At 38.7% G+C, this 23718-nt stretch overlaps 1 protein-coding gene across 5 annotated transcripts in view; it reads right to left on the bottom strand.

Moving 5' to 3' along the window:
- Positions 1 to 23718, bottom strand: part of LOC127357398 (collagen alpha-1(XIV) chain) — a 179159-nt gene that overhangs the window by 140210 nt on the left and 15231 nt on the right. For 4 of the 5 annotated variants that reach the window (XM_051389573.1, XM_051389574.1, XM_051389575.1 and 1 more), the window contains exons 4-5: positions 21627 to 21770; positions 19957 to 20040 (exon numbers count right to left, since the gene is read on the bottom strand). The exons of the other annotated variant lie outside the window; for it this stretch is intronic. In XM_051389573.1, coding sequence (XP_051245533.1) covers positions 19957 to 20040; positions 21627 to 21770 — 228 coding nt within the window. The remainder of the gene's footprint in view (positions 1 to 19956; positions 20041 to 21626; positions 21771 to 23718) is intronic. 5 annotated transcript variants of the gene reach the window in all.

Here is a 23718-nt window from a genome sequence, read left to right as displayed (position 1 = left end):
TTGTGTGGGAAATAAGCATGCTCAGCACAAAGAGCGTCCCTGGGAAAATAAAGGTTACAGATAAATAGCGAATCCACTGTCATATGCACAGTTTGCAGAAAAAAAGTGTTGCAATGCTACAAATCTAAAACTAGTTCCTTTGAACAGTCAACAGTGTCAGGGCAGCTAAATATTTTTCACACAGAATCTTAAATAGGATACAAATTAAACCTCTTGTTGTTCGTTGTTGAGCCAGTTCGGCCTCTAGAAGGGAAGTCTGCAGCTGTTCCTCTGCAACATGCAGAAATGATCTGGCTGGATGAACCTCAGTTGCAAGCTTACAGTACAGTAATGCACCTCATCACTGTCATAATAAATCTAAACAAGGACAGGACAGCTTGTGAATCATAGCTCATTTCAGCCTTGTCTTAAAGTAAGAAACAAATGGCTCTAGAGTGCAGAAGAAGAAATATGGCTCTAAATCAGAGGTGATTCTCCGGTCAGCATAAAAGATGACTGTCAAATCTCTAAAGGAGGTTTTCATATTCCTTCCAAATCTAATTTATGTAAGACTGGGGCTAAACTACTACTCCCGATTTGTCTTCATTAGCTAAGATACACGAGTCATTAGTGTATCCCCAGGTCATCCCATAGTGGCTCAGACCAACTCATTGCTGTCTCCCTTATCAGAATTTATAGAATTTTAGATAAAACCTTTTGCACGGACCTTGCCTGTATATAAATAAGATCTCTAATTTTAATTATATTGCAGATGATGCTATTTTATTAAGCCTCACTGTTGCCAGCCTGTACACCAACATACCACACAAAAGTGAGGCTCTTAACACAGTTAATCCCCTAATGAGTTCATCCTTGACTTGGCAGGTTTTGTTATGAAATATAACTTGTTTTGATAATGATTTCTATCTTCTATATTGAGTCTATAAATTACTTTTGTAGTGCTGGTGGGTTATTTATCTTGTATAGGAAGGACAGAAAGATAAAAGCACACTTTTAGCCACATGCTGTCCTTGAGGTTTATTGTATGAAGGTAAAGCAGTAGTAAATTGAAGCAACACATCAGAGAACACAAGTGCAATATACAAAAACATATTATTGCTATGCACTTCATACAAAGCATGACATCTCTTAAGTTTTTATGGTATAGAGAAGGTTAACAGCGACTCATATTTATTTCTATTTCCTACTTCTACTACAATATGATTAAATAGGTAACATACTGCATATATTTAGAGGCATATTAATGGAGTGTGTTACCCTGAGATCTAACATTAGCCTAATTTCATTGTCAATAGGGAAGAGATGATTTTGGATAAAATATTTGTAATATTATTCAATGTTTGAATGTAAATGTAGTTGCTGTCCATTATAGACTGTGGAATGTCCATTTCTTATGGTGAGATGTGCCTTTTAATTGGTTAAATGCATACAGATAGTGGCACTGATTGGCCTCAACTGAGGAGGCGTTAGCTATATGTGTCTGAAATGTTCTTTGTTCCTCAGTTTTACCTGATGAAGGTCTAAGGACCAAAACGTTGTCTCTCTAATAAGGTTCGTTGCAAGTAAAGGACAGTGTGTCTGGCTTCTTTCTTCTCTTGCCAATGGATATTTCCAACTTCATACCTGTCTACAAGAAACTGAGAGTGTGTATGAGCCTTTACAGTCATGATCTTATTTAGGTTGCAAAATGTTCTTACATTTTTGACCCTGTATGTCTCCAATTATTCTTTAAGTTACAACTGTGTGTGCTCCTGCTCTGTTATGGCATTTGTATAGCTATCATCATGTCAAACTGGAGACTGTGATTGAAAAAGTTGGGTCTCAGGTTTCAGGTTGTTGAATCCAACATGGCAGTAAATAAAATCTGAATGCATCAAGTGAGCAAGACTCAATTTTTCAGGGTAAGTACACCCTAATTTAATGTAATTTTGATCACAGAAACCATTTTCACCCTGCATATCAAACTCAAGATTTGATAACCATTCAGTAAAATGTCCTACTGACGGTTAAAAGGTTTCAAGAGGGTGCAAAATTACTGCTGGAGACCAGGCTAAAGCAGCTCAGTTAGCTAGACTTTTTACTTTAGATAAAGTCCTAATTTACCCAAAAGAATTTAATTATTTGTTAGATAAATTTTTTTTGCAGCTTAGTACTGGCTATTAAAACGTTTTCCATCACAGATCTGATCATAATTAGAGCTCTTTACATCACTTATATACCAACATACACTGTTTAGTTTTGTAAGCCTTTTTCCATAGTCAGAACACTTGTCATGCAATAATATTAACTTCTGATACACTCTCCAGTCTGCAAACTGCATCAAACACAACTTGTTGGTCATCAGTGTGTATCAGGAACCACACTGAGATGCACTGAAACCTTGTATCCCCCTGTAGTGATGAGACAATTATCCACAGACTATTTTTTATAGAGGAAAGCTCAAAATTAATCTATAATGACACAAGAACGGCTCAGTATGACATGCGAGCAATCTGATTGCTCCCATTTAGCAATGAGCAGTGAGAGTAAGCCCAAGCAACAAGGTTACCACCAAACAGACGAGCATTGATTTTCATACATGTCGAAATGGAATTTTTACTTTTGCATTCACACACTGCAGGAAAAATTGTCATTCTCAGCCAATGGGGGAAATATGAAAATAACAGGCCATTACACACCAGAGTATACTTAACATTTTAGAAAAACCATGACAGGAAATAAATTGTAAATAACTCACTTTATGTTTTCTGGCACTTCATATATTTAGTAAAATCATTTGAATCATGATAAGTTATTGGAATTTGTTATAACCTTAGATGGTTAATAATGCACGCACACTTTTGATGGTTAACAGACTTTACTTAACGTCTGCAACAGCACTCATACACAGGTAGCATCACGCAGGTAGCAGAACATGTCAACAGGGCGGGGTACACCTCTCAATGTCCCTGGGGGTACCTGGGTTAATTAATAAAGATTCCGGGGTGCAGTACCCTTAAACACAGTGACACAGTTTCAGTCTGTAACAGAATTGTTAACCTGTAAACCTTTTTTGTTTGTTATCTGAGGTTGTTTTTTACATTACAATGTAACTCCCAAATTATAAACACTGTGAACACTGTAGAGTTGATGGCTTGGCCTCAACATACCAGTGATAATGTTAGTGCTTGCATTCTCACCCAACCTCTTGCTCTCTGAGGAGAATAAACATGTTGTCTGGGTGTGTAATGTTCCATCAGCCTTTTAAGACCAATCATCATCACATAAACAATTCAGAAGCTTGACAGCTTCAGGTCTGTTTGGTCTGAACACTGGCCTCTTTCCAAAAGGTGTACTGCTCCCCAAATACAGATTTCCGTAAAATAAATGATGATAAAGGTTCCATATGTTTGTTGCTCTTAACACTTATAGCAGAAAAGTGCATTTTTGAGAAATTAGTCTTCAAACCCTGCAAAAAACTATTAAGAGACACACTGCTGACTAGCTAGAATCCATCACTCTGACACAGTTCCAACTTCCTTAGGTTTGGGGACAAAAACTACTCGGTTAGATTTAGGAACAGATCAAAGTTACGTGACATAACGTACTTGTCGTAACTTAAGTATGTTATGCAAGTTAACTCACAATCCCCATCACATCCCCACCACATCCATATGTGGACTTTTCAGTCCCCAGACTTTGACTACGGGTGCATCAAGAAATGACACTAGAGGGACACCAACAGCGTATTATTTTGAAGTGGAGAGCGACTGACCAAGTGGCAGTGTTTGAGGACTTGGGAGTGAGACTGGGTTGTTACACCATTGATTCTATACATAACACATGAAGAGAAGTATATCAGCTATTCTGGATTTCTTTGCAGGGTTTTGCTTTACTTTGAGAGCCATCTCCAGATTAACCAGATGAGCTAATGTTGAGAGACAAAGATAGGTACAGTGGTGTTGAAAAGAGTGAAAGTGATATAACTTCATAAGGTGTCACAAGGTGATATTACACCTGCCCCACTGTGTCACACAGGTCATACCAGTGACAACACACCTGTCACCAACATGCTGCTGCGAGTTCTTGTTGACATTATTTTCACAGGTACGTTGTCACCTCTGGGGACTGAGTTCACACTGTTTTCTACACAGAGCTGTGAAGAGGCAATCTGAGTGTGTGTGTGTGTGTGTGTCTGTGTGTGAGAGAGAGAAAGAGAGACGGACAGACAAAGAAAGAGAGAGCAGATTCTGATGTTCTTTAATGAGAACTCTCACAGGACTGCAAAAAAGGGAAACCACAGGAAGTCTCATTGGTCTGCACCCACACACATACAGTATACTATATATGCACACACATTGAGCAAGAACAAAATAGAGAACTACAGCGACACTTTCATGTCTGTATATGTGTGTGTGTGTTTGTGTGTGTGTGTGTGTGTGTGTGTGTGTGTGTGTATGAGACAGAGAGGGAAACAGACAGAAAGGGTGAGGAGAGAAAAACAGCATGCAGTCATTGTTTCTTTCACCGCTCAGTCTGACTACACAGCTCTTTTGCTGCAAACAAGCCAGAAATGAAAATATTATCCCAGTAGTTGTTTCAATTTGAGTATTGTCATAAAGTATGCAACCATCTATCTTTTTGTATAGTCTGAATTTACAGGAAGAAATAACAGAAATATCACAGAAAACTTTTTTCATGCCTGGCTGAAGTAAGACAGGTTGGCTATACAGTTAAATGTATTACGTTTAACGTGTGAAATACTGACATGTCTGTGACAATATGGATGTTTTCTGACTGCAGTTATCTTTGGAGTTAACCACCATTTATTATTAATTTTTGGATAATTATTTAAAGTGAGTGAGAGTCAGGAATGCATTCGCTTCGGGGCAATTAGACATGTCATTTTAATAATCTTTTCATCAGATGCCATGATGGAGGCACAGTGCGAGTGCTCTTCCACACAGCAGAAATGAAATGACTGAATGATGTGTGAATAGGTATATGTATGTTAATCTCAACTGCAGTAAGAGCTTGTTGAGATCAGTGTTTGTTCTCTCAACATCCCTTTATTTAGACCTATGTTTACTCGGGAGAGGTTGGTAATCAATCACGCTGTATTGACAAAGGGTATAGGAAGCTGTAGCTGGCTCACATTAAAAGTGGTTGACTGTGACAAAGCTTTAATTATTATCATTAAAACTGAATACTTATGTTTTCAAAGTTTTCCAATAAAATACTGAAACAAGAAATAACAGAACTGTCTTCACAATCTTCACCAATGGCAAAAAAAGGAAATTAGATGTCTTGTTTGTCAACTGAGAGACAATGGAAGAAGACGTTGACAGGAAGCAGAGACAGATAGATTGATGGCCGTGAGAAAATGTGCTTTCAATCGGACAAATGTGCAAAGACAAATACAACTCATCTGCCAGTCAAATAAGAGGGCGAGAGAAACTATATCAGACAGAGAAAGGCCATGTTAATGAATAAAATGAGTTAGAAAGAGGCAAAGTGAAATAACAGAGGAAATAAATAAGTGGCAAAAGCACAACAAAGAAATAAAAGAAAGTGACAGTTTGAGATAAAAGTAAAAGAAAACGTGATAATTTTAAAAAAATGAAAGAGAGTAAAGAACCAGAAAGGGAACAAGAGAGAAGGTATCTTCTTGCTGTCGAATGTGGAGAAGAACAAACCAACAGTGCGACAGTCAGCTCTGAAACCCACAAGGGAACTACACATCGACCAGATATTTACAACACGAAAACAAAGACTAAAACAAACGGAAAGAAAGAAATGGAGGAATTAATTACAGCCATTGACAGATACACTGGATGGTATTCCCATGATGGAGAACCAAAAGAGAAGGAAAAAAAAAGAGAACACATATTTACTGGCAAAATACATAATTTATAGGTTGGAAGGAAGGTATGAAAAAAGACTAAACTAATTACATTTATCACAATGTGTTGATCAGGATACTGCTAATGAGTTTTCCAAAAACTCATCGAAGCACTAATAGATTTACGTGGATTCAGTCAACACTTTTAAATCAATAAGTTAGAAAACACTTAAGCTGATATGTGTTAGTAAATGTTTAGCATGTTAGTAGAATTCTTGCTTTTACCTGAAAAGGTGTACATAAAATCTAAAATATAGATGCAAATGTTTAATAAGCCTATGATAAACAAAAGCTTCATTACAATTGAGAAACTGTTATTTATGTGAGCTTATACATATCGTCCAAACATCTGATGTATGAAACCTTTTAAGTGTACTGTTCATGTATCAAGACTTTGTCCTGACTGCAGCGGCATGGGTTCGAGTCCAGCCCGTTGCCCTCTGCTGCATGTCCTCCCATCTCTCTCCCTACTTTTCTGTCTATTTTCAGCTGTCTCTATAAAATAAAGGCATAAAAAGCCAAAAAAAAAAATGTTTTTTAAAAAAACTATCCTGTGTCAGACCTATCACAAGTGCGTGCATGTTTAATACCATCACTAAATCCCACTTCTTGAACAAAGAAAATGCCATCAACACTGTGCCTAAGGTAAAAAGGTGTGTCGAGGAAAAGAAGAGTATGTATGGCCAACAGAAACCACATAATGTCTCAAACATGAAACACATAGAGGACTTCGTGTTTTGTTAAGTTTACTTGGTGATATTAATTCTCTACAGCCTGGATGATATCAGTATGTCACTGATATTTAGTGCACACTCTCACAAACCATCCCTCAGCTCAGTGTCCCTGAACTTATTGACTAACTCAGTGAAATATAGTTTGTGCCATCCCATAGCTAAAAGTCCACCAGCACCAAACAATCTCCTTTAACCTGCCCGTACATTCAGCCATGTGTACTTGTACATGTGCAATCTGAGCCCAAAGTGGTCCTTTTTCTACCGTTTCCAATCAGACAACCAGATGACAAACACTGCATTGAGCATTTCCATGCAGCTGGTTTTATACTGTAACCCTCCCTTGGTCTTTCTCCCTGTTCTCCCTCATCTGTCTCCCTGCATTGCTTCATTTCTCAGATCTAAACGAGGTTGTCACAATGTCAAATAGAAGGTGATGGAGCTTCAACTGCACTGAAACCCTTTCGCCTTGCATTACTGGGCCCCCCCCCTCTCTCTTCTCCTCTCTGGCCTTCCCAGGGCCCTGCACAGATGATTTATTCATTCATCATTCATCTTTATTTGTGGTGCAGCAGACTGACATCACATTGAGTTGCTGTTTGTAAATGCTGATGTGTTCCTCTTCTTCATCTGTGGCCTGTTGAAGGACTGTGTCAAATGCATTCAAAAAGCTCAGTAATGTGTTTTAAGTCTCAAATTTAAGCCTTGTTCATCAACATTATGTTCCCACCACTGCTATGCTGATGACATACAGTTTTATTTTTCAATAAAGCCACGGGATCCGGCTAATGCTGGTACTTTCCATGAATGCCTAGCTGTTATTAAAGGTTGGATCAGCCGTTATGGAAAAAATAATTGATTGTTGAGTCTCAGGTTGTCCAACGCTGATGCTTTGGCAACCCAAAGTGTAATTGTTCAAACCTACTTTTTTCAACTGTTTTGAATTCTATTGAAAAAAATCAAATCAATGCTATCAACAGGAGACCTAGAATTACTAAGCCGCACCCAAATTTTTCACGTCTTGACTATTGCAATGCTCTTTTCTCCTGTCTCAGCCACACAGCCCTATCCTGTCTGAAACTCTTGCAAAACGCAGCAGCCAGGCTGTTTACCAAAACCATCCACAGACCTACATCACACCAAACCTTGCACCCTGTTCACTGGCTCCCTGTTAAATACATAAAATATTTTAAGACATTGCTTATTACATACAAGGCCCTCCATGGTCTTGCCTCCTCATACATTCCCAAACTCTTACCTCTTAGATTGCCTAGAGGTGGCCATCTAAGTGGATTCCTCTTTGGAATAATCTACCCCTGTCTGTTAGTTCAGTGGAGTCTGTTTTGTTTCAAAAACACTCTCAAAACCATTTTTTACCAACTTGCCTTCCCTGCAACAGGACTCTCATTTATTTGTATCTGTACATTGTACTTTGCTATACGTGTATGTATTTCTGTATTTTATCCTGTGCAGCAACTTTGTTTTAAAAGGTGCTACATAAATAACATTTTACTTACTTACTATTTACTTACAGTACATTCGTGCATAACACCCTGGTGGGCTTACTTCATGTTATTTATCTTCATATGACAGATAATCACAATAAACAAAGCCTTTCCCTGTCTACACAGATATCAACATTTGGCTGAATAAGCAATAAAACAAATACATTCAGTGTCCTCTCAGCATGTACAGCAACATATTGTGTACACAAGAAAAAAAACATGAACAAATCCACACCAACATGTCCAAGTATTGACATATGCAGCAGTGCAAATCCACATCTTGACTGTCCTTGTGCAGCTGCACATTGCTACAGTTGACACACTGTTCATACTGACAAGTTTATCCAAGCCTGACTTTCCTTCCACACCAACTGTCTCTGTGTAGATATATCCTCACCACAGAGTAATGAACTGTCCGAGTTAAAAAGGAAAAAGAGCAGATGAATCAAGTGAGAACTTGCCACAATTTGGTATTTCTGAATTCTCATCGTATATGAGAGAAGAAATTTGACATTAAAACTTTTGATTTTTGAAGCTTGATTTATAAGCCACTCACATGCATTCTTAATTTGAACATTTAATGCCTGATTTACATTTTATGTATTTGGCTGCTGTTGACTTACAAATCTACCTAATAAAAGGAGAAGCAACCGCAGAGCCCAATCAGTGCAACACTAATGTGTTGAGGAATTTATTTATCCCCCATAAGGTCTTTAGTCAGGGGCAGCCCTATAAACAAGTAAACACAATGATTATAAACAGGAATGTAAAGTAGAGTCATCCTGAACAAACAAAGAGGAGAAAGCAAACTACCTCTCGATAAATACAGGGTAGCAAAGTACACAATTCATTCTCTAGACACTTGTGGGGAAGCCTAAATTAACTGTGTGACTCAATCTTATGTCACACAAGCTATATTTTGTCCTTTTCTTTCATACGCGCACGCACACCTCCCCATGAGTGGAACATGAGGTCCAAGCTGTGATTTCATTATTCCTGCCTGTCCTCTACTGACAAGGTCTAATTATTGTGGCCTGAACAAATGGACTTAGAATTAGACCTCAATAAATAGGTCATGTCAGTCCTACATACACAGACACACACACACAGATTGGTATTGTGGTAAGAGTGAGAGTGTCCGTACTTGAAAGGTCCAAGTCCAAGCTACTAAGCTACAATGCAAAGTACAGGCCTAACTATCAGGAGCAGTGGGGTTTCAGTGTCTTGTTCAAGGACACTATGACAGGTGGACAGGGGGATGAAACCAACAACCCTGCATTTATTGAAGACTCAACATCCATGCCATATCTGCTTCCAGATTTATCTTTTACCAACCATACATGATGTAGTTGTGTTTTACAATGCCACAGACAATGTTACCGCACATTTCTGGATGTGTGAACTTTCATTTTCACATCTACACAAGTGGTTATGATAATTCTGTTGAACTGGAAATTAGTTTAGCATCTGTATGTCTGATCAATTAGACTGCTATGTCCAAAACATATGAAAATAAGACCCAGATCTCTTCATCATTTATTAATAATTTAAACTGCTGAATGGCTACACAGTACACTTTGGCTGTTTATTTGGCTAAAGTTCAAATAGTTTAAAGTTGGCAGCTGGGATGAGCTCCTGTATTTTGTCAGAAAATCAAACCCTGAAGGCAATGAGTCAGCACTGATGCTGTGAAGAATATAATGACACATTATTTTTGTCTTGCATTTAAAAGTTGCTTTACAGTGATGACTCTTAAGTATTCTATTTAGGTTTCAAACAAACAAAAAGAACAGTAAGCACTAATAGCTGCATTATGACAATTATTTAACTTTGACAAAAAAGGTTATGGATCACCAAGCTGCAGAAAGTTTCCTATCTATGCAAGTTGATTTTCATTAAATGAACAGAACTAATGGCTGAGGGCATGGAAGAAAATCTAATATATTCTAAAATGTGACATTTTGCTTAAAAATGTAATCAGTATTATGAAATAGATTATATAGATTTATTGTAAAAACACAAGGCACTTTCACCTTCAGCTAACCTCAATTTTATATCCTTGTGAAGACTTTTGCTCTACATACAGAAGGTTCAGGAATGTTAGAACACACGCACATACTTTCCAGTGTTGATTGTGTGGAAGAGGGACAAGACAGTGATGTAACTTGACAGCTCTAAGACAAATAAAAACCAATCAGGTAAGATAGTTCATCAGCATTTAGGAATGATATAATAAAGACAAAGCTCAGTATGTTTTCATATAACTGTAATGTCACACAAGCAAGCCCTCACCTGCCTGCCTGCGGCTGAAATGTAACACTAAGTGTAACTGCAAAATTGTAAAATCCACTAAAAGATCAATGCAGAGTGCACATTTTAAAACGCTCCTACTTCCCGCAGTTTCTTGTTTGACCAAGCAGCAATGACACACTAAACGACAAGAGAAAGATATGGAAAATATTTTTCACTTGGATTGAAATGCTGCTGTCAGAACAATGATTTAAAAGTCCAGATATGCAATTTCTATGTACACCGACCAATGGGTTTCTTTTGTAAACACTTCAGTATTGAAGATGTTAACAAAAAATATATTTAAATTAAAGCAGGGGGAGCAAACCTATTCCATCTCAAAATTATATGTCAGTGAAGCTTCAGTCAAAACTCAAACACACTGAGCAACCATCAAGAAACCCACGGTCCTTTGCACAATAAATGTTGCCATGGCAACTAGCATGAGTCACGCTGTTTATCTATCCTACAAATGATCTAGATATATGTTAGACAGTAACTGTGTGTGTGTGTATGTGTGTGTGTGTAGTCTCCACTGTTTGTTGTATAAGACGATAAAAAGGCTCTGAAAGCTTGTGAAAGGGAGAGCATAAAAGTGCTATAATAATAAAACTATTATCCACCTTTGAAATCTTTAAAATTTCCAGATGTTCATGTGAAGTGCTGTGTTTGGTTTCCCTTTGGTTCCCTTAAACAGTAGCAATATTCATCAGTGTATCTGTCAAATCTACTTTTTAGAGCCGTTTGTTACACCTCAAATCTGTAAAAGTCTTAAGGATTATCACACTGTCAGAGAATATTAACAGGGTTAGGGTTAGGGTTAATGTATTCACAGTTTAGTGATAAAGTGCAAAACCATAGATGCTGACATTTGCGCTGGTGTATTAGAGCTGTAGATAGTTTACCCAAGTTTGAGGACTCCTTAAAATGTATACAGTGTCAAAACTAAATAAACATGTTTAAAATGACATATTATACATAGTTTTGTCTTCGGCTTTGTGAATATTTGATGACCAATGCTTTGGATAGACTGCTTATGTCACAGATGAAAGGAGATCTGGTCCTGAAAAGGGGTAAAGGTAGTATCTGTACTATAACACAGGATCTGATATAACGCCTCCTTTGACAAGCCTCAACATAAAAACCTGGCCTGGCTGTTTAGAGTTAGAGGCGTGGTGTGTCATCAGACTCAGGAGGGAACATCCCATTACAGATGTTTCACAGTTAAAATACATCCTGAAGAGTCGACAGGAGGTTCTGCCATAAGAAGGTACTGGTAGATATGAGATGGCTGAATGGCAGTGGTGTGTTGGAGAGTGTGCACACAGGTTCACCCTCTGGCTGTTTAGAAAACACAAACACAGCTCTGACTTCATTGTTTGCTCAAAGTTTCTTTCATTTAAAATCCAATCAATATAAATGCAACCACAAAGCACCTTCAACAACACAAACAGCTTTGTAACAAACTTCTGTAGAGGGAGCAAAGGGTGGCAAAGAAACAAAAACAGCATCTGTAGGCCCAAGAATGCAAAACTGCAAAGAATTAAGACAGTTTCCATGTTTGGAGTTGAATTAATGAGCAATTTAAATAAAATCAAGATAGTTATTTTTTTAACTGAACAGAATGATCTAAAATACACCATGAATTCAACTATTAAGAAACACAAAGTATATTTGAGTTTAGTAAGGCAGACTGGATCCAGACTGTATATGATAATGATCTGGATACACATAAGGAACATAGCTTTACAAAAAGCTCTTACACTGACTCTACTCCAGTTGTTAAGGCTTGGAATTTAGACAAAAACCTTGTTCACACTCTGTAAAGATTGTGAAGACTTGAACCATCTGTCCACATAGAACACAATACATTTGTATGCAGGTAAAAAAGCACTACACAAAAACAAAATCTGCCTTGTTGCTGCAATACTGAAAGGATGAATTCAACTATTTTACCTCATTAACAGTAAGCATTTCCTACAATAAAACTATATTCGCACAGGTTCTCACTGTGCTGCATGCTGTACTTCTTCTCTGTCTACTGTTAACAATCCAAAATATAAGATATAGTAACACACAACAGGACAGGCAGACAGGAGGACAGACAGGACAGACACGTGTTGACCTGTAGGGACACCTGCTGATGCCACCTGGGTGCCCTGAGAGCGAAGCAAGCAATAAGATGAGTTATAGCGCTCTCATGTCAGATTACACTCCACATTCATCACACAATGGAGGACAGACATCAAGAGAATTCCACAAACGAATAGTTTGTCTGATGAGCAGGAAGACAGGGAGGTACAGACGCTTTAGAATATATACTTTATTACATTAGCCCATGTCAGCTAAAGTGAAGCTAGCACAAAGGTTAGCTGGTCAGGTGTCTTTGCCCTCCTCGACAGACAGGCACACTTCCTTAGTGTTCACAATCTCCATCTTCTCCTCAGAAAATTTAGAAAACTCCTTGATTTTAAGGCCTTGGTCTCATTCCAAGCAAAAAATAAACTCAGGAATAAAAACTGTGTACTTTTCTAAAGCACTATTAGCATGGAACTAGTTCTAGAGCACCTCACGTAATTTTAAAAAATCCTATTCATTATCTTTATAACATTACTATTGAAACCTAACATATCCAAACTTCTATATTTATAACACCAGTCTATAGTTTGTCCACCAGAGAGTGGTGACAAGTCTATTTTACAATTGTACAATATCCGGCCCAGTACGTCTCACAGTTGGTAAGGAATTAAGGTAACCTTAACAAAAATAAGATCTGGGTCTTGCAACTGTTTGCTTGGATTGATCACAAATGACAGCAATGCTTCCTGCACAAGCAACTTACTGAAGCTTTGTATTTAGTATTCTGACAAAAATGGGAATTGGGTTATGCTCCAGAAGCTGTTTCATGACACCAAAATACTGGGTCACCATTGGAATCCATTGCAACTGTTGTAAATCCAAGCTGCCACCTTCTGTGAAGGGGTCAGATCCAAACTTTTCAGAGCGACCTTACAAGCCTACAGGCGAGTATTAATACTTAAGTACAAGTATTCCTTTAAGACATAAACTGTAGAGCCTGGACGTCTTCTGAGCAAGTTAGCTCTACCCTCTAAGTACCTAGGTAACCTGCAGAGACAAACGTGCAGAAAAGCAGACATGCACAACAATACCAGCAGACAAACAAGCAGCCAAATCTTCAGTCTGACAGCCATGCAGACAGACAGGCAGCTGTGAAAGGTCTGATCAGCAGCAGGGCAGCAGCCCAAGAACAAGCCTGTGAGGCTATAGCTGTGGTATTCAGCAAGTGTGGGCAAGGAGCGGACTGTCAGCTATGAGCACGAAGAAGCAGACGGAAAGAGGTGGAAGGAAATGGCACTGAGACAGAGCTGAAAGTGAAAATTGAGAGGAATAAAGAACAGAGGGGTGAGGAGAGGAACCCGGGGAAAACAAGAGGACAGCTGTCTTATTGATTTTAATACTTAATTTAGAAAACATCTAATACTTCCATCAAATGTGACTCATCATCTCCGGAAATATTACATGTATGTATGTATTTGCACAGTATCTGTCAGAGCAGGTGAATGATCTACTGTTCTGAGACTAACAGATAAATAAACCTGTTTTGATATCATAATAGAAGGGATTTTTTCTATACTAAACTCAAGACTGGTGCTGAATTCATAATTTATGTAGCATAGAAAAGAAAAAAAGACACCATGGAAGAGAAAATTGGAAATTTTCTAGGAACTAAATCAATCTAAAATCATCCTACACATCTCACATATTTCATTAAATCATTATATGCCATAATGTTTTAATAAGGAGGAAAAGAAGACAGAGAAGGAAAAATACAGCCAAAGAGTGTCAAAAGACCACAGATCGAAGAGAGTAATGAGAAAAAGCGATGAAGAGAAAAAAACTGTTCAAACAGCGATAGCAGTCAAGAGAAAAAAGCAGAAAGCTGATGAAAAAAAGGGAGCTGGAGGGGATGACGATGAGATTGTGTTGGAGGAGTGTGTGTTTATTTGTGTGTGTGTGTGTGTGTGTGTGTGTGTGTGTGTGTGTGTGTGTGTGTGTGTGTGTGTGTGTGTGTGTGTGATGTTCAATAAGACAAGCGAAGAAGGCGGTGGTAGGCTGAAGTCATATTAAAAAAAAAAGCAAAGCGTTTTATCAGTGGTTGGCTCCTCTCTCCCCCATCTGTCCCCTTTAGCCTGCAGCCAGTTAGAGCAGTTTGGACAAATAGCAGGTGACTCACAACACACACACACACACACACACACACACACACACACACACACATAGACACACTTCAGACCAGGGCTGCATGTTATTGGAAACAAATTCTACACATATATATAATTTCACCAGATACATCCAGTGTGTTATTCATGTAAATATCTAATTAACAATCATAATTTTGGGTTGTAGCTTCTTCTAACAAAACAAAACCCCCTCCTACTTCTACCACTCTGCTACCCTTCCAGAAGTAAGCTTGGACTCATCCACTGTCATCGGCATATTTGGGGGAAAAAAATATTAATAAACTTTACAAATGGACTTATGTGGCACAGTTGTGTTATTTACATGTAATCTACTATTTCTAACAATGCATGCTTAATCTGGGTGGTGGAAGATAAACAGGACGCGACTGAGAATGTGAAAACACTCAAAGTCAAGCAACATTAATCTATATGCCAGCAAGATGTAAGTGCAGATAGATCTGGATACTGTAACTCATTGTGTGCGTGTTGTGTGTGTTAAACCTTTCTTACATTATGACACGGACAATTATTCACCATAACTATTAACCAGCACTGGGAGGAAGTGCTACTGCTAACAGGAATACACACACTCAAAACGCGCCTTGCGTAACTGACAGCTGCCTCTAGCATCCAGACGACATCATCTGTGACAGTAGTCGCGCTGCTTGCATACTTACAGGCAGGTGATATGCAGACGCTGTTTGTGTGTGCTCTGGTGAAGGGGTGCTCTTTATCAGTTCATCAAACAACCTCAGACACACACAATCCCACTTCCACCGATGCAGACTTTAGTCTTAAGATCAGAAAGGAGAACATTTTGTACTACAGTTTAAATAGTCATATCACTAAACAACCCCTAAACTGCACAATAAAACTGACCGATGAATGAGATTGGACCAAAACAGAAGTGGTTAGAAAAAATCTGCTTGCTTTACTAATTTATGCTGTTATTTGCACTGAAAGGACAAAGACTGGAAGTGTGTGATGATGGATGGAAAGATGAGGCGACAAGGACTGTTGGTTTAGTGGATTTGTACTAAAACCTGATGAATTTGGTGTCTAAATACTTTTCACTCAATGCAGAATTATTTATTATTTGCTCACATTTCCAGCAAGGTTTTTAATTATTATTCCTCCAGCTCATAAGTTACATCAAACTAACTGTAATAATCAAATTTATCTCTGCAAACCAGTTGTCTGGGTGACACTATCAGGATCTATTTTATGGGGGGGCTTATAGAGCTTTTGGAGCCAGCCTCCAGTGGCTGTTGTTTGCATACATCATTTTGGCTTCCACCAACCTTAAATATAGAAAGTAAACTCAATTCAAACTGAATGTTCTCCCTGTTTTCCTCTCTCTCTCTCTCTCTCCTTCCTTTACTCCCCCTGAGTATTTTGAAAATTTTTCTGACACTTGGCCAAATGGTGACTCTAACTGCCAGAGCCGAAGCAGAGGCCACACGACATGACGCACCACAGGATCTTTGACAAATATCACCAACTGTTACTATGTTGGTCGCAGTCAGACCACGCTCTCTTCCACTAATGGCCTAACTGCCTCCTCCAGTGACAGCTTCTGCTGCTCGACGTCATTTAAATGTAACTCTGTTACAACTTGGACTTAGACTTAGAGAGAGTGAGTGGAGGCAAGAGAAAGACAAACAGAAAGGCAAGAGAAAGATGAAGAAACACACACACACACACACACACACACACACACACACAAAGCAGGTACATTTCACACAAATTTAATAGCTTCTGACTTAATTACAGAACTGGGTCTACATTTTGGAACTTTTTTTACAACATTACAAAAATTTACAACTAATAATAAAATGTATTGCCATTTTCTGTGTGAGATTTGTGTTCACATCACTGTTTGCCAACAGCTACGCAATTACGGCCTGTATTTATTTTTAGCATTAAGGAAGAATTGCCAGTTTTCATGTAAAGTTGAACCCTTTAATTATCGTCATGAATGTAACTTCTATAAAAACATATTGATTTGGATGTTAGTTATAGTCTATTTCAAATGTTGAGTGTCGTCTGCAGAAAATGTACATGCTTGTAGTAATAAACTTTGTAAAAATGTAGTTATTAGACTGGTAGGACTGACAGGAAGTGACAGATGTAGAACGAAGGAACAGAAGAAGACTGATGCAGAGTACACCCAAGCAGCAGTAATGAGCCAAAAAAAGGATTTTTAGGGAAGTCATAGCTGTAATTATCTCAGGGTTTTGGATCAAATCCTCTTGGACTCGTTGCTCGCCTCCTCCCTGCCTCCCTCCCTCCAGTCTGCCATCGCTCTCTCTGCTTTGACTCATCTTGTGCAGCAAGTGCAAACACAGCCGGTGAAGTCTAGCACCCATTTTAAAACATCTGTCGAGCCGTAAGTGTTCTCACAGAGAAATGGCTGACGTCAGATCTGTCACATTTGCAGAAGCGTCACTCGAACATCTTGATCTTCAGAAAAGTGTTGATGTAGAGAAAAAGCTGTCTCTATCCTGTACATATAATGAAAAGGATGAAGAAAGGATGTTTAATTGGGATTCATGCTAAATATTGCCACACAGGTTTAATCCAAGCTTTTGAATCTGAAAGATTGCTTTTTTCCAATGCCGCTGCAAACAAGCTTTAAAAAATGCCTGACCACTAGACCTGGTCCTGATCTTTAGTTAAGAACCACCAAAAACAATCAAATCATGAGTTGCAGAATGTGAACTGGATAGCACCCAGTCAACAGGTTTAACTAATCCGAAGAAGTCAGTCAGAGTTGGGGGTGCTAAGAAAAATTCAGGCAGGCTGCACAACATTTGTGGTTTTTGCATTAATCTGAATGGCTGGGATCCTTTATATTAACATTTAATTGAATATTTTAGAAAGTTTTAAACTACAACCGACAGCAAACATAAACATCAACATACTGCAGCCACAGCAACTACACACTCAACAACACTAATGCATGCGAGCTGCTAGGAGAGGAAGAGGGAATGAGGCAGTGTATGGATGCGGGCGATCACCAGGTTATCATTGTTTATAATAATGCAGGAAAGTGAAGATTCAGCCATTTCATAGCCTACAGGAGACGAGCGTATATGTGGATCCACTGACGCACATTCAACCCGCAGAGCAGGCTCTTATTATTTTAGGAGGTGCTGTAGACCCCTCAGCACCCCTACTTCTCACATTGATGAATGATGATGAAGTTAACTTTTAATCAACATCCTAAAGAACAATATTCTGATTCTGAACCAGAAGACTGAAATCTAATCATAAAACCCCACAGGATCTTTAATTGTGTGGCATCTCCTCGTGTCTGACTCTTTTTCAAATTTCCATGCAATAAATTTCCTCCCAATCAATCTTTTTAGATTTTGATTCTAACGCTCTCTAGGGTCCTCCTTGCACCTTTTAACAACTAAAACACATTTTTAATCTTCTTACGTTGGCTGTTGCCACATCTCAACTTCCCCACGAGACCAATAAAATTTCATCTAATCTCAAGTCTGATGCTGCCACACTGGTTACACGGCTCAGATCCCACGTGAAAAAATCGGTAATTGCATGAAACCTCAGACAGGATTAAAATGACCCCAGGACATCGAAGTTAACTTAGCATACTGTAGGCTAAGTAATGTCAGGTAGAAGGGGAGAGAAGTCCTGACAGTATTGTCAAGTTTCTGCCATCTGGAGGGAGAAAATCACCAATCACCAAACCTCTGCTGGCAAGGTCTGGTGCTACTGAGAGAAGAATAAAATCCTCATTTAGAGGATTCAGGCTGTAATTACATGGAAAGTGCTGAGGTGATGAAGGGAAATGAGATCTGCAGTGAGGAGAAAGCTCACGTTCTATTGCAAATGCTGATTTTCTTTCTGTCTTCCTTGTTCTGAACACAAAAATACAAACTTCAGTGTACAAGGACACACTGCAACAAAACTTGACTACAGACAGGTGAAGACAAAATAAATGGGCTGAGGCTGATTGATATGCACTAATGAGTAGATTTAGAAAGAAAAAGATTTGAACTGCTAAGTATTTTTCCCATTGTGAAGATTTCAGAGCAGAAGCTGTAATTTGGGTTTGAGATGGCGGCTAACCGTCTGCCAGAGGTCCCATCTGCACCATCATTAACACCATTCCTCCATTTCAAGGCTTCAAAACACAACACCACTCACACAAAGGGACACATCACATTTTCAAAAGTTGCAAAGGAACACGGCACAAAATCTCTCCAACCACTGTGAGGTAAACATACAGCGTTTATGCTACAGGATTTTATTTCCACAAAATGTTTATTGATTTTTTTTTGATGCAGACAAAAACGACAGACATGATCACTGCTGTTATTCTGAAGTGTTTCCAATATTTTATCATCCGCTATATACATTCATAGGGTTACAACAGTGCTACTATGATTTGCATGAAAGAGAAAGAAATAATTAAGAAATTTAGGCTTACCTTGTAGTTTACTTGTTTCATGTTTTTTCCTTGTGGTGTCCACCTCAGCACGGATGCTTACAATCGCTTTCAAAATTATAATAGCCTTGTTTACCACACTCGTCTCTTGACTCACTTCCTGATTGTTGCAGGCTCTCGCTTGAATTCCCTTTTTCGTACCATTTCATTTCCTTTCCCTCCATTTTCTCCAGAACGAGGCTCAATGATAATTGCTGTGTTAGGGCAGGAATATTACATTCACTGGCCTTCTCCCTTCTTCAAATGTGCGAAAGTAATAGTAGAACATCATGAAATGTCTGAGTTTCCAAAATGGACAGAACAGGGGAAAACTGTCTTCGATTTACAGGGTGAATCAAGCAGTGAATACAGCCATTTGTGACAAAACTCGAAGGACTCTTCAGCTTCAACTTACCTGTTTTTGTTGTGCCATTGCTCTTGTTTTTCTCATTCAAAATCCCAGTCTGAAAAAGGTCATGGTATTAAAATGCTTCATGTATCTTTTAAAACTTTCTTCACAAAAAGAGAAGGTGTCTGAATTCTGGAGAACTCAGAACAGACTTGTCTGCAGTGCTGTCTTCTCCAATTTGTAAAAAAGCTGTTCTTGGTTACAGGAAACATTTCTTACTTCCCTTTCGGAGTTGTTCTTGAAGAATGACAGGTTGTCATCCTGACATGGCAATTCAAACCATTCTTCCTCTGCTCTTGCTACACAGAAGGGGTCTTGAATCCAGACGACCAGAGACTTGCGACAGACGGATGCGTCAATCTTTTCCGTTTCAGTGTTTCTGTTCACCTGGTTTGCCTCCTGTTTCCCCACCATGGATCTTACCTTCTGAGATCTCGTTGTTCTCCTGAGTGACATGGCTGTCTTGTGTCCTCTGGGACTGAACTACCTCGACGCCCGATCGCTGAGCTGGTAGAAATAACACATAATGCAGGAATATACATTAGCTATGGAGAGGAGAAGAGAAACACAGAAACTTGACCACAATGTATATCAATCAGTTTCACAACAGACAAAAGGAATACATTAAATGTAAAGGGAAACTGAAACTGAAACTGAATATTGTTAAAATCACAAGAATAGTATAGACCAGAATAGATACCACTAATCATAATAACATCATTGAAAACATTAGTACATTTAGGTTTTTATGTAAGACACAAGCCAAGTGGCAGCAACTGAAAAACAACATCAAAACCTTCCTTCCTGTGATCAATTAGCCACAGTGTGATTAAAGTTTAGGTCCTGGTGAGCCTGAGGATCTCACTGAATCAACACTGATGGTTTCTCTTTTAATACTAGTTGGCTCCTCATTATTTTATTTTGGCACCCTTTTTGGAAGACTTGTCAAAACTGAAATATCAACTAGTTAATTTTCTGACCCCTTCCCCAAAAGTGACAAAAGTGAGAATATGATTTAAAAAATTACACTGACACCAGGTCCGCCTTGGCTTGATGTTTGACTGTCAGATGGGAGTTCTTATAAAAGTAAACAGCAGCAATTATTGTTGTTTAAATGTCACCCACATTTACATTTAGACTTCATAGGTGCTGCTTTACAGTGTTTTTCATCCAGTGGTGAAACACCAACAAAACATTTGTCAGCACAGGAGATCACGCAATTGAGGACACAGTAATATCTTTTATTTCTGAAGAGCAGCATGATATTATTATCGCTGAGTCAAAGGGCTTTTCCACCCTGGCATGAATAAATGTCTGGAGGAAACACTGTGGATTTCTCCAGTAGGTTTCCTGTTTAAAAGCTCTATGTGTATTTCTTTCTTCCTGAAGCACAGTATGACAAGTAAATATCAGCAGGTTGCCGAATGTCAGTGACCGAAACAAAGTAAACATCTCACTTGGCACATTTCTGCTTTCCTAACCACAGCGGTAAGCTGAAGCATGCTGTTGTTTTTGTTAGTTTTGTTGCTTCGCTCAACTTGTCTTATGCGCCATCATACACCAACTACACAGCTTAAACCAAATTAGCTGAATAAATAGCAGAGGTGTCACTGAACAATGGAGGTCAGCGTTACACTACATAGCACACATATAGTTCTGCTGTTTCTCTCTACACATTTAAACTTTAAAGCATATTGCTTTCATGGTCACACCCCAATCAGTGATGTCACAGCAGGTATTCTGCCAATCATAGCTGATAAAAAACACCCGCTGTGACATCACTGATTGCAACCAGTGCAGCTTGATGTCAGCAGCAGTTTTCTGTGGTGTGTGATTCAATGTGGCTGCCACCTTTTACATCAGAATGTCTGAAGGTCGTTGCACTTACTTCTCAAGTTCAGTTCATTTTACATTTACAGTTATTTTTAATTATGTGTTGCAACTTCTGTAAACCCTCAATCTGAAGACTGCCTGAGCATTTCTGGAACAACTGGTAGCATCAATCTAATTCTGCTTGTATCAGCCTTTACTAACACTTATCACAGCAGTCATATTAATGAGGGTTGATGATTTGCCTCAGTGAAAGTCCTTACCTTCATGTTTAGCCTGAAGTGGCTTGCTCTGCTGTTTTCCACTGAGTGCAATTATCTTAAAGTTGTATTCTTTAGAGGGGTCAAAGTCCTCGATGAGCAGCTTTGCTCCCTTCTTAGACACCTGAACCTCCTTCTGTTCTCCACCTGTTCCAGGGTAAGAGAAGAACAAACACTCAGCAGCTGAAGTCCGATGATTGGAGAGAAGAAATGGTTGCTGGTTTAAATCCTGACCTTACAAGGGAATCATTTAGAAGATAGATCAAAGATAAATTCAATTATTAATTAAATAGGGAGAACTTGGCTATGAAACAAACCCATGTCTTTATGGCTGTCAGTCTAAGGCTGCATTCACACCCAGCATGGTGGGTCAAGATCCTTTGAGATAAGGTATCACCTGAATTCTAAGGCTGAAGACCTACTGAAAGCACGGCATGATACGACACAAAAGTCGCCCCATTTATTTTTGAGCAAATCGCTTTACAAGGCATTACAAGGATTCCCGATGACACAGAACATCACATAAATTGTGGAGGAGAAGTGCAGGTTGCTGACTGACAAAATATTTGCTAATATTAAAGACCAACTTAAAAAGCCCTGAAAATCTTTTTCTAGCAGTTTAACTTGACACCCTGCTGCAGTGATATCCAGGATAAAGTTACATCACTTTTGGGTCTGGTTATAGATGCAGTCCAGCATTTTACCCCTTTTAGTATCAACAAAGAAACTGACTTCATCCTGCTAACTGATAATATTATATTATTGGACAACAATGAGGTGTATGACACAGAAGAATAAGACAGAAGGATGTTAGACGGATAAACCCACCATTGCTTTTAGTATCTTCAAGAGAACTGCTGTTCTTAATAAAAAGATAAAATGAACACCAACATTCTACTTTAAATATGTTTGGAAACATGAACGCAAAGCTTGTGCATTCACAAAACTTTTAATTGTCTTTTATTCTACTGCCATTGAACCTTTCTCCTTGCAATTAAAATAGCTGTAAGGATAATTGAATTATTCCGTTGTTTTAAATGTGACAAGTTCAGAAGTACCCGTGTAATTATTATTATATGAATTCAATACAGGCACTTACAACATCTGTTTTAGCAGCATTCAGATCTACATACTGCCAGCAAAGAACTTCAAACTCAAACAGCGAAACTTTTTAATCCTGATGGAGCAATTAAACCTGCGGACTGAACTCCTTTCGGCCTTCTACAGGAGATGCCGGCCTTCGCCCACTCCATGTCAAATGTTACAGACTTGGGTTGCACGGAAATATCAATCTGAGAGACACCCACACGGTGAATAGTGGGAAGAAGTCTTTTTAACACCTGGCATGCAATTAAACCCTGCTGGCCTGGAACAACAACACAAGGATCAATAGGAAGAAAAGACAAAAAGAGATAGACAGAATATAAGGTGATGGACAACTGTTAAGGCAAAAAAGAAAGGAAGAAGGGAAAAATGAAGAGTGAAGTGAAGGAAAGGCAGACAGTCAGAAGGGTTGGTCAGTATTTTGTGCAAAGATTAAACAACTTAATCGCTACGCTTCTGAAAGTCAAACAAAAATACTATTTCTGACTAGAGCTGATTACAACTTTCTCACCAGAAAATAATTTTCTTGGTAATGCATTTGTTCCACAGAGCACTCAGTATACTGAGATAAGTGCCTCCGGAAAGCACTGCCAAATAAAATGTCTCTCCATATAGAGAAACATGCAGGTTCGACCCACAGTACTCTGTTTCTTGAAGAACTGGTGTTCTTTCTGGCCATAAAGACAGTTTGACTTCTGCCCCCACACTGAGAGCATGCATACATCTGCAGGTGCATGAATCATCGCCTTCTGTACTCTAATTGAACTGCAACCAACCACTAAAAGGGTTCTGCAAATACTTATAAAATGCTCAGATCATGTCTGTAAAGGACTTATTTTAGCCAGTGAGGCAGTGGCTTTAACTCTTTATTTTACAATCTATTAATTACTTGATATTTACTAGGAATTATTATTTAGTGTTAGTGCACAAAAAGTAATAATTTAGTACAGCGAGAGACTATACACTGCTCTGCATTCTCAAAAAGCCTCCA

Source organism: Dicentrarchus labrax, unplaced genomic scaffold, assembly GCF_905237075.1.
Source record: "Dicentrarchus labrax unplaced genomic scaffold, dlabrax2021, whole genome shotgun sequence".
In the NCBI taxonomy this organism is placed as follows: Eukaryota; Metazoa; Chordata; class Actinopteri; family Moronidae; genus Dicentrarchus; species Dicentrarchus labrax.
The sequence above is the reverse complement of the archived record's forward strand: the minus strand, read 5'-3'. Positions and strand labels throughout refer to the sequence as shown.